At 46.2% G+C, this 12,481-nt stretch overlaps 1 protein-coding gene across 14 annotated transcripts in view; it reads left to right on the forward strand.

The window, feature by feature from the left end:
* Positions 1-3,448: 3,448 nt before the first annotated feature.
* The window catches only part of ryr1b (ryanodine receptor 1b (skeletal)), a 65,174-nt gene continuing 56,141 nt past the window's right edge, over positions 3,449-12,481 (forward strand). For 11 of the 14 annotated variants that reach the window (XM_047335379.1, XM_047335384.1, XM_047335389.1 and 8 more), the window contains exon 1: positions 3,449-3,764. In XM_047335379.1, coding sequence (XP_047191335.1) covers positions 3,717-3,764 — 48 coding nt within the window. In that variant the 5' untranslated portion in view covers positions 3,449-3,716. The remainder of the gene's footprint in view (positions 3,765-12,481) is intronic. The other 3 variants (XM_047335390.1, XM_035623088.2, XM_035623089.2) reach the window with 1 other exon arrangement.

The raw sequence follows: 12,481 nt of genomic DNA on the forward strand, positions 1-12,481 counted from the left end.
TCATTTCTCTGGGTGGAAAGTGATTACACAGGGAGGTAGTGTCTGTGCCTGTGAATGTGGCGGTGCAGCTGGACAGGGACACTCAAAGGCATCCTTGTTTTAACACACCAGGAGGAAGAGGCGATCAAACAGGGGACATTAATGTCCCCAAGTCTGCAGAGGTGGCTTCTTTGCAAGCAGGAAGCGGACTGGCTGGCAGGGAGAGTGGCTGATATGGCGTTGAAAAGCAGGGGGAGATGCACGGAGCAGGCCTCCTGCGGTCCTTGCATGCTAAGTCCAAAAAATTCCATCTGGATTTGCATTAGAAAGAAGATCACTGAAGGACTTAATCAGGGTACATGGGAGTGTCAGAAAGTAATGTGGTAATCTTACTGTAGCCTTAGGCAATAGTACTTTGAAACAGGAAGAGCTGCAACCAACTCAGCTGGTAAATCTACAGACGTTTGACACGGACTGAAAAAAAAAAATAGAAAAAGCTAATGAAAGAAAAGGAAATGGCATTTTTTCTTTGCCTGTTGCATTTGCAATGCATTTGCAACTGTGAGTCTTAAAGACCGCCGTGTTTGGTTTGGTTTTGTGACCTACATGCTTAGTTTGTGCATTTTGGGTCAGTTTTTAGATCGACAGCTCATATGTTTTCTGTCCAATTAAGAGGGAATGGGAGATTTGATCATATAATATTCAGATATTCCTTTATATAAGTCATTGTTACCTTTTGTCATTTAGAAAAAGGTAATGGAACTAGTCAATGTAATGTTAGCTTTAACTTGCGGTATTTTGAGCCATTTTATATCTATTTATATATCACATATATTCATTTTTTTAATATTATATGTATATTAAATACACTATAATTTAAGTTACCAGGAGCCAGTATCATGCACTGCACTAGAGTCCAGACTTACCTTTGTTTATTAAGAGATGTTGCTTATTCCTGCTCATTTTGGACTAACAAACAAACTCTAGGTGCAATGTCGCCATCTTCGGGCGCGGCGCCGCAACTGCACCCAGACGGAGGCAGACTCAGATTCATGAGTTGGCAAAAAAAACAAAAAAAAAACAGGCAACAGCAGGTCACTTCTGAATCAGGACCGGCCAGGACTCAGACTCCCAGAATTCATGTTAGCTCTGCTTCACTGGCTCATCACTTCCTATCCCCCCCCCCCCCCCCCCCCCCCCACCAGCTGCACGGAGTTGTATGCCGGCGAGCGGCGTCCCGTGTCCCCGCTGAATCTGCCGCCAAGTGTCTGAGGCGATGGAGGAGAGGGAGAGCATGCTGACGGATGCCAGATGGAGGCCGACGAGGTGAGGTCGTGTGGTTTGTGCAGACTGCGTGGAGGCAGCTCACCGTTCCTGCGTGAGTGTGTGTGATGAGCTCTGGTGTGGTGCATGCCCGCCGACTGCTCTGACCAGGAGGGGTGTGGGGCCCCCCCCGGTTTTACCTCCGTGAACGCATCGGGCTGACAGCTCAGAGCTGTGGATTTACTGGCAGAAGAATTTTATATATATATATATATCTCTGGTGCATTCATTATTCTTGATCAATTGTATGCCAAGGTGTAATCTGTCTTTTCACAGCTGAAGGCAGAAAGCGGTTGTAAGGGCTCCGACAGGGAAGGTAATAATCTGTTGGATCCCAATGGGACGTTGATGTTTAACGAATTCTGCCAAAACGATCATTATCACCATTATACATAAGAGAACGACATACTAGAATATACGCTCATCACATCTTCAAATAGCTCATGTCCACTCTACAGACACATATATCCAATCTGCAATGATATGAAACCCAACAAATCCTTACATTTGAGAAGATAAAGCTTTTTAATTTTTTTAAATTTATTTGCTAGATGACACAATCAGCCAGTGAGAGTGAAACAATAATTATGTTGATTAGTCACCCCTTCAAAAAAGAATATTAATATGAAAAAAAACCTTTGATAATATCACATAAACATTAATATGTGAAATAAAACGCATTGGAATAAAAAAAAGTTAAAACAACATATGATCATTTCCTCATGGTGAACTTTCTCAACCTGGTGACCTTCTTTGAATTTATGTGCAGCCATTAACACACAGACATTTTGTGTGTGTGTGAGTGACTACAGGGGCCGCACAGAAACATCTGGGGGCTGCGGACAGTGATATTGCTACGGTTAAGGTACGCGGTTGTTAAAAAAAAATAAAAGGCTGGCAATCAATTACTGTTTTTATTGCGAGTAAGACCTTTGCTAACACCGGAGCATAAAACATGTAATTTCATGGGGAAGTGTGGAAGTGCAGGGAGCTAATTAAAAACCTGACATAATGTCTCTGCAAAGCCCCCACACCCCCTTATTGATGGGACAGTAAGAGAGGATCTGTGGCGTCCACTGCACTGAATGTGCTCTGCATGCTTTGATCAAACCCATTTTCAGTTACTTCAACACACGGACACTTATTGAGTTAAGAATCGCTGATCGGTGAGGGGAATCCTAACGTTTACAGCTTCCTGTTTCAGGTCACTGTAACTGGAAACCATGCAGAGACTATTATTCCTTTAATTGACCAACAGCAAAATGAATCAACGCCATATTATAATATTCACCGGGCCCATATCAAGCAAAATGCCAAACGTCCACCGGTTCCCGCGTCTGTCTAAGGTGAAGTTTTGCAGCTTTTTCTCTGCGACGTATCGTTGTAAAGATTATTCCCCTTATCATATCATGAGGAGTCCGAGGATATGACGAAGGGCTCTGAAAACATGAGAAATGCGCCACGTATCCCATTTCCTGATATGTAATCAATTGAAGGCCCTGCCAACTTATTGAATAATTAGCTTCTTACAAAAAGTGATGTAGTCATGGGCACTCCTTATTACCTGGCGGAGTCAGAGAAGTCTTTATTGATGCTTTGTCTCACTGGTTTGAAATAGTGTACTGTATTTCCGCGCGTCTATCAATTTGAACTTTACTTGAAATCAAGCTTATTTTAATCAACATTCATCATTATTTATCAATAACTAAGTAGAGCATCATCCCTGCTGTAAATAAAGCTCTTGCTCTAATTCAAGGGCTGTGTTTTGGTACATCCTCGTCAGCTGACTGCCAGTCAGGTGATACTGGGAAGAGTGCCGCCGACTTATTCGCTTTGAGGAGTTCAGGTGTGTGTGTGTGTGCGTGTGCATTTGTTCTTACTGTGCACTCTCCAAAGACGAGTCCCCCCCCCCTTTCCTTTTACAGCCTCAGACATGTGGAAGGAGGGGAAGGAGGTGAGTGTGTGTCTGTTGGAGGGGAGTGCGAAGGAGTGGCCCACTTCTTCAAACATGGCAGCACGGTGGGATGGGAGCGGTGTAAATGTGTAACAAGGTGCCTGCCCCCCCCCCCCCCTCGCTCGCTCCCCTCCCTCAGCTGCGGTTGGGGGACGCAAGGCGAGAGGAGAGAGGAGCCCGGGTGAGCCTCGCCTCCCGTCACTCTCTCTCACACCGGCGTGAGAGCCACAGGACTCACGCTGTCCTCCAGCACACCCACACACACCAGCACCGAGAGCGAGAGACGCTGAGAGAGAGAGAGAGAGAGAGAGAGAGGGGGGTACAGACACAAGGAAGGACGGGGAGAGAGGGAGGGACGGAGCAAAAGAGGAAATTAAAAAGATATCCAAATCCAGAGGGGAGAAAACATAAGGATTCTCTCTTTTTCTCCCGAGGAGCTGCGAATAACCCTCGGTGAAGGATGGCAGAAGGGGGAGAGGGAGAGGAGGAGATCCAGTTCCTGCGAACGGTGAGTCCTGCTTACTTTGCTTTTCGGGAGGGGTAACCTGCACCGGCTGCTGGTCCGCGGCTCTAGAAGGAGACGGGGAGTTTTTATTAGAACACTGAGAGAGGAAATGAGATTATTTCAGTTTTGTGAGGAGAGGCAACTAATCAATCCTCTCTCGTCTTGACCTGCTGCTGACTCGTGCGACTTGATTGCCCCTTCACTGTCCTCTGGTCTCTCAGTGTCTTCACTTTTTTTTCTTCTTTTTTTTTTGATCACATTTGCTCGTCTGGCGTCGGATATTTAAGTCTGATCCGGAAAGTTGCAGTCGTCAGAGCCGAGGCCCGCTCCTGCATATAGTTGACTATTTTTGCAGCGTCCTGAATGTGCCATGACCTGCATATCGGTTGCTCTCTTTAAACGTGATAATTGATTTCTCAAACCTCTCGTGAGCGCACAAATCCCGGGTTGTTAACCTACATTACATGATGGCATTTGGATCTTCTTCGGAATGCGAGGGCATTGTGTCGCCTCATCCCTTTCATATTACTTCCAGAATGTTCTGGGCTTAAGAATAAGTGGGTAACAGTGTATGTGTGCATATATATATATATATGTGTGTGTGTGTGTGTGTGTGTGTGTGTGAGCACAGATAGATAGACAGGGGCTGGTGCATCTGTTAGCATCGTTATCTATTTTTATCTGAGGAAAGTAGAGCCTGTCAGTGTGGGGTGGGGAGGCAGAGCAACACGCCACCCAGGGCCTGCAGGGGACAGCTGGCCGACGGCTGCGTGTCTTCCGTGGAGAAGCCAGCACTTAGTCAAAGTGTTGAGATGTCCACATCGCAGTCTCCAACACGGTGGGAGAAGAGACCCTGGAATTGACCTCAAAAAGTTCCCCGAAACGTTTTTTTTTCCGCAGCTGAGGAGCAAGAGAGAGAGAGAGAGAGAGAGAGAACGAGACGATTGCGGCGGATGAGAACTTTTTGATTAGTCGAGTTGCTCCGAAGATACTGTCGTTGTCATTGAATGCACAGTGTTCCGACGCACATTCACCTTGAAATCCACCACCTCATCAGGATGGTCATTACCACCAGGGACGGACTGGGACTAAAAAAAAAACGGCCCTGCACTTTCCCCCCTAAATAGGCCCCACCACCACTAACTGTGCAGATTGACACGTAGCGCCGCAAGAATTGGCAGATGCCGCTGTTTGTTTTGATATGGGGTAGGATAGGAGTTCTTGAGCAATTTAAACAGGGGCGAATGGGTGTGAATATGGATGTTGGCTGGGTTAAATGGCAGGATCAAAACAACTGCAATAGTTAATAATAATAATGATACATTTCATTGTATATCAATCTCAAAGTGCTTAATTTGTCTTCATATATTTGAATACAGTGCTATTCAAGGTACGATTTGTGAAAACAAACAAGCAGAGAAGGGAAGATGACCATCATGTGGCGCTTTGCACTCACAACCTTCGGTGTATTTACACACGGGCTAGAAATCAGGCTAAACCCAAGGGCTCTTGATCCCTTGATGTGTCGGCGATTTAGGTTAACACACTGCGAAGCACAACACGCGACTGGCACAACACGTTACGCGCACAACAGGACAGAGGAAGGAATGAAATCGCCCTTCCATATTTCAGCCGGCCGTTCTGGACTGGTCCGGATGGCCAGTCCGCCCCTGAGTACCACCAGTGTTCACCTTGACCTCTGGATCGGTCACCGCAACAGTCAGTGTTCACATAGAGGTCAACACACCATGGTTGAAAGAACATTGAAAAGAATATTTTATTTACGGTTATTGTTATGAGATCAGTATCTTTTTCCTGAATAGCTGATTCTGCGGGATCGGACAAAGTTTCCACAAACTTTAATAACTAATTGTGTTGGCTTTCAACAACAATTCATGAATTTATATTTTCAAAAAAGAATATATATATATATATATACTTATATAGTCTAGCAATGACATGATAGAAATCCAATCAAAGTCAGCAAACGGTAATACTACAAATTTTAATGTCAGGCTCTGTTTCCATCTGCGATCATGTGAGCCGTCGAAACATCATCGAACCAGAACATCATCCCTGCTCGCTCGTGTCTCTGAGGTCGAAGGCCGCGCAGTGGACAGGGGCATGCGTTTCTGTCACTTTACCAGCACGGCTGCTGCGATGTTTCATCAACTCTGAATAGTTCAAGTACAAGAGAGAGCCCAGACAGCGACGCACAGAAAAGGCAAATTACTTGGATGGACGGGATTCCTGTCAGGCTTGTGATGTCGGCCCATGATATCCACCGAGGCCGCATTACACAGAACAACCCAGCTGTCGCTTCTGTGACACGACGGCTATGAGCAATGTTGTTTGGCGTTTTCTTCTTCTCATCAGAAACACGCAAACATGATTAGGTGAGACGCAGAGACTCCAAACTTTGAACGCCTACTGCGGGTCTGTCGTTTGGTTCAGGAGGCTACGTTAGACAGCGACGCTTCAAAAGGGAAACACATTGCGGCTCTGTGTGAATTATTGATGTCGTGTGCGTGGGTTTATCTCTGACACTAACACTGTCGGGGTGGGGGGGGGGGTCAGGGGCTCCGTCCCCACACAGGGCGAAAAATGTAAATGGCTCACGGTGCTGCGTTGGGGCTCTTTGGATTAAAGCATCCTCCAAATGGTCCTTTCTCTTTCAATTAGAGGGAGGCGCCGTGTGAGTCAGCTGTTTCTCTCAGCCGGGGCTTCTCCCCTCGCTCACAGTGGAGGCCTCCACCTGTACGTGTGATACAAGCGGAGTGTGTGCACCGGGGGCTTCTGACCTCACCTGCCACAGTCATACATTATACAGTCACGTACCCCGCAGGGTCTCAGCAGCGCGTTGAGCTCAGCACAGCTCTCACCGCCGTCACATTATCTCGACCGTGCGATGTAATCTTTGGAACAAATTTTTGCTCTTGAAGTTAAAAAAAAAAAAGCAAAGCGAAACTAGAGTATCTCGTTTAATATCGGTTTGCTGCCAAGGAGTTCTAAATAAAATCCCATGAAGCATCATTATGTTATATGCCAGAAATGTTTTGTTCTTCCAAAATTCGGCCTCTGTGAGGCTTTCACTCTGACAGGGGGAACTTTGTCTTTGTGTATAAGCATAGAGTTGACATATCATATGCTTTAAGCTGAATATGTTTGGGTTCATGAAAAGCATGACACAGGACCAAGGAATATTTGCTTTATAGGAAGTTTCTGGTGATGTCTTTGGGACACCAGCGATGCCATCATGTCTAGTTCAACTTAGCGTCCACTTACATGTTGTTGTACTTGATGATTCAAAATGGCAGTTATAGCATTCAGTGGTGAAAATATGACTAATGTCTTGAATTTATTTGTTTCCCCGAGTTTTAAGGATGATTAAGATCCCATCACTCAGGATCTCGAGTGTGATGATGGTGCACCATACGTGCAAAGGACAAACAGTACAGTATAATATTCGGGTTTGCCTTCCTCTCCTCCCTCTCGAAAAGCAGCTGTGAGGATGTAGATGCTCCCGCGGACCGAAAAAACCTGTTGTTGTCTAATGAAGGAACAATGTCGGCGTGATCCTATCCCTTCGTTTTTATCGTTTCCTCCGTCTCTTTTCTCCGCTCATTTTTGGGCCCCTGCTGGGAATCATCCCACATAAGTAGAAAGGCTGTGGGGGTTTGAGTTTGCTGCATTGCTGTAATGCTGCCTTATTATTATTATTATTATTATTATCTTTTTTTCAGATGTGGGTTTTGTTTATTAGTAAGAGGAGGTGAGTCCTCATAAATGCAGAGTGCTGCTCAGTGCGCCAGATGGAGAACGCGGGGAAAAGTTGTGTATTTTGGGCATCCTCAGCACATCATTTCCACACCACAAAAGGTTACAACACAGATTACGCATCACATCGCTGCTCTAATCTATTCTAGGTCTGAGTGTGTTATTGTAATAAGGCCCAGGAGTGTGTGACTCATACAACGGCGTGACCGCAGTACGCCTGGACTAGTTGTACAGTGCCGTCGTGGTCAGTCCGGGCCTACCCTGCTGTACAGTGGCGGGTTACCTAAATGACCCTTCCTCTCAAACAACGTGGACGCCCCCTGTTGAACTACGAGTGACTAGTATTCAACCTCCTGCCCACCAAAAAAAAAAGAAGAGGGAAAAAAAAACACCCCGCAAGCACTTCAGCTGTCACGAGATGTGCTTAGCTTGCAATAGCCGGCAGTCTTTCCTCTCCTCGCTAGAAGAAAATCCTCTGGCAAAGACCGACGCCCTGCCGAAACACACCGGCGCGAGGCAACAGAGAGTCCATGTGCTGCGCTTTCGAAGCCGTTCCTCCGCCGGCGGAGGTAGCGGCCGCGTCGCGTGTCTCTCGACGCCCCGCTCGCAGTGCGAGTCCCGCGGCCCGTGTGGAGTTTGAAGGGGTGTTTGAGTTCCAGTCTGTAACAGCAGTTTCTTTTTATAGTGTGTGCCACGATAAGTTCTCTGGAGGGAGAAACCAGAGGAGTCGGTGCCCTACTTGCCGGCATCCTTTGGTGTGTGGGTGTGTGGATTTAGATGGGGGACGTGGGTTTTGTGTGTCAGGTGAATGGAGATCTTGTTTTATTGTTGTCACGGTCAGATGGGAGACACTTGACTCCATTAGTTTGTTCAGAAAGAAATCACAACCTGCAGGACGTCCCGATTTATAGATGAAAAGGTCGCCGAGGCGTCCCAGTCAATGTCAAACACATTCAAACCGAAGTCTCTTAGAAATACGAGTGAAACCAATGGCTATTTGAAAGCTTTACGCCTTTCGGTTTTCAACAATGCGTCGTCCAGTTTTGATGTAGACGTCTTGAAATCTTTTGACCGACCAATGAACAGGCAGTTGCTTTCTGGGTGCTGGTTTTTGGGCAGCCTGTGCAGGATTTCAAGATTTACTTGACCTCACAAGTGACTGTCATTTGCTGTTTTGCCTCGATACAGATGTTAAATGCAGGGAGGCGTTGTGGTCGTGTACCACCCAACTGTTGGACACCCAACTAATATAATTAGTGTCATTTATTTATCAATTTCAATTACTTAAGTTTGGTGATAGTCAAAATAAAAATAGTTTAAATATGGTATATGAAATGGTTGCTGGTTCATTCAACACTGGATTTAGATGAAATGCTATCAAACCCTGATTTGCGTTCATTATGTGGATACTAAATCAAAATGAGGAGCGACAAAATCAGAATGCAGGTCGCACGTTGTCGTCTATATTACTGTCCACTTTTCCTCCTCGTCTCCCTCTCAACTTCTCACTCTGTCTCTGTTCTTTAACCTGTAGTTGCTTTGTTTTTTTTCTGTAAAGTCAGGCAGGCGAGATGACTGTGAAACCCAAAACTGCTACTACTAGATATTTTATATTGGTAGCACTGCCGTTTCCCCATCCCCATCTTTTAGACACACACACACACACACACACACACACACACAGACACACACACACACACACACACACACACACACACACACACACACACACACACACACACACACACACACACACACACACACACACACACACACACACACACACACACACACACACACACACACACACACACACACACACGCACGCACACACACGCACAGAGTATATCAGTAGAGCTACAGCAGCAGCAGATATTGGGAGGTCATGATGGGCGGGGATGAGGGAGGTGCAAGCGAAGCAGGGCTTTAGAAGTGCTGAGCCCAGGAGATGAACACATCCACAGCCGTAGAACAACACACACACACGCACACACACACACACACACACACACACAGACACCACCTGTTGGTCTGCCTGCCTCGGTCACAGCAGTTCACACAATAAACAGGTGGTCTGGTCTGCTCTGTCAGGCACGAGACAGAAACAGAGAAGGAAGCAAAGTGACACAACTGTTATGCAAAATGTGTGTGTGTGTGTGTGTGACGTCACATTGGGTTGCCACTTGGTTTCGTCTCATGCAATGTAATGCAATCAGGAGGCTATTGATTCTTTCTCGCGTTGAGTAACCGGGCACGCTGAACATCACGTTATCATTGCCTGTCGTGTGACAAGAGTCTGCGCTGCTTCACCTCTCGCCATCGTGTGACTTTGACAAACCGACTGTGGGAGATTTAACAGTGAGGCGAGTTCCCAGTAATAAATATTAATTAAGTTTAGGCAATGTTTAAGCAATGATGATGATTATCTGTAAATATAAAATGGCAATGGTCCTTTAAAATGCTGGCCACTTTGTCAAAATGTCTCAAAATGTTCACTTCATCATTTCTCACTGACGATGCTTCGCTTCAAGATCGCCAGCGTCCCGCAGAACACATGCGCAGCCGGGGCTTTGTCAGAGAGGAAGGTGTTGGAAATGATGAGGTAAACGAATACTGTGGACCCACGCTGCAGTCGTTTGGCTTGAGCCACTTGGATTGGCCTGCAAAAAAATCGGACAATATTCTATTCGGAGCTGTAGCCATATGGTCTCATTAAGTAAACTATGATAATTAACTTTATGTGCTCTGTGAATGTCCAGGGAGGTTGTTCAATGTTCAACTTTTAACTTCACACAGGTGTCAGTTGGATAATTCCTTGAATAGCCTTGATGTTTTCCTTGTATTTGGCTCAGTGTACGTTGGGTTAGTTCATATTTCAATTCCAGTCTTTTTGGCTATATTTTCATTTGGAACTGAGGGATGAGGCTTGTCTTGCACAATGAATCTCTCTCTGCCCCTTAACTCACTCCTAGATTCAATTTTTGGATTGTACGTCGTTTAATGCCGGTCTGCTGGTGAGGAAACTACTTTGCTTACTCTTAAGGAAAATAGACCTTTTTTCTTTTTCTTGAGATGAATGGATTTTGGATTCAAGCCCAGCTGAAATAATTTATTTATCACGGCGTTGTCCCTCTGAATCGCCGCCGTCTGCCAGACTGCGAATCTTTCAGCGGGCAGAGGCTGCTTAATGTTTGGTGTCTGGCAGTTTTGTAGCAGTTGAACTGACCAAATTGCAATGGAGCCAGTTCAGGTTGTCTAATGTGTCAATGAAATCTGTCGAGTCGCAACCACAAGTGAAAATTGTGAGTGGAAATGAGGGAATATGGAAACATTCACGCCATCCTCATCAACCTGTTTTAGAAATGTCAGTGTCACAGTGTGAAAAGAGTTTATAGATTTTTGCAACCGCAGTCAGTTTCAATAACTTTAACCATAATTCTATTATAGCTGCTGTATCACCATCTGAGCTTTAAGAGACATTTGCATGGTTTAGTATAATACCATTTTCTTTAATTTTCCTTCTTTAGTGATTCAAATGTAATCTGCTTTTTCGTGGGCAATGATTGGTTGAGTTTACTGTTGTCATCGGCTGGTCGTCCTGCTGCACCCGGTGCCTTTCCCCGGGAGCGAGAGTCTCTGCTGGCTCTCCCTCCGGGTGAGAGCTCCAAGTATCTGCTGGTCAGCAGAAGGAGGGAATGTGATAGTGACAGGTGCGGCCACCCAAAATAGGAGAGGAGCGGAGGGGAAAGGCCCCGAGCAGAGTGGTGAAGGTGCTGGAAAGAGGGGGAGAAAAGAGGACGGCAGTGAAGTAATAAGAGGACGGAGGGAGGGAAAAAATGAGCGAGCACCAGCCCGTGGAATGAGACGAAGAGTGAGCGTGATGAAGAGACGGCAGCAAAAGCAGAGTGCGACAGAGACAAATCTGTGTGACTGATTATCAGCAATGAGTCGATGCAGCGCAATCACTTTTCTGTCCCTATAGCAAATAATATCTTTTGGACATCTACAAAGGCCAGTCATCCACGCCCCATCAGACGCGTAACTCGGAGCAGTCACTCTGTACTGACCCCTGCATCACCTGCATCGCAAGTGTGCCGCCTACATGCAATCTGGGAACTTTTATTTGATGAATGGAATAACTGTGGCTTTGCGGTGTAGTGGCTTTTTCCCCTGATGTCTGCAGCCGGGGGCTGGGACTTGGCAGGATTCGATTGAGTCCGTTGTATTGTGACGCCAAAGCAGCGGGAAACAAGTGTTGCCCGTCGGTGCAACAGTGTGAAGACTTTCGTAGGCGCGGCTGCACGTGTAAAAGTGCGAATCACTGTCTCTGACAGTTGCTAACATTTTTATCGTCTGTTATTGTAAAGGTTATTGGCTCCAGCCAAGACTAGAAACGCGCTATATAAATACAGACCATTTGGCCTTTTTTAGAGGTGATATCTACGATATAATGTATAGGCCTGCTGTGCATCATACGTGACCTACAAACTCTGAGCCAGACCTTTGTATTTACACTGTGTGACTCTTTGACACGTCCTCACACCCACAGAGCCACGATCTCTGAATCTACGGTGACAGGTGATGGATGGGTTGAACGTTTTATCACTTCGAGACAATAGAAAGAGTGTGGCTGGTCACCCACCCTGTTCTGCTCGCCCGGTCATTCTACCCTCAGTCGGTACTTTTCCATTCACCTGGTTTCCCGCTCTTCAGACTCGGCCTTTTCCACGCCGGACCGACCAGCGCTCATCTTCGGACTGATTCCCCGTTTGCCGGCTCTGCCTTGCTCTGATTCTCCTTCATCGCCTGCTCCCCGGTAAACAACTTAGCCTTCTGTACCCGACCTTTTGCCGTTGCTTCCTGTCTGCCCGTGGCGTTTGTCTTTGGTGCACATTAAAGGACATGGCCAACAACATCCTAAGTGTTGCGTAGGGCATCCTGTT

The sequence above is a fragment of the Scophthalmus maximus genome, chromosome 11 (genome assembly GCF_022379125.1).
Source record: "Scophthalmus maximus strain ysfricsl-2021 chromosome 11, ASM2237912v1, whole genome shotgun sequence".
Lineage (NCBI taxonomy): Eukaryota > Metazoa > Chordata > Actinopteri > Pleuronectiformes > Scophthalmidae > Scophthalmus > Scophthalmus maximus.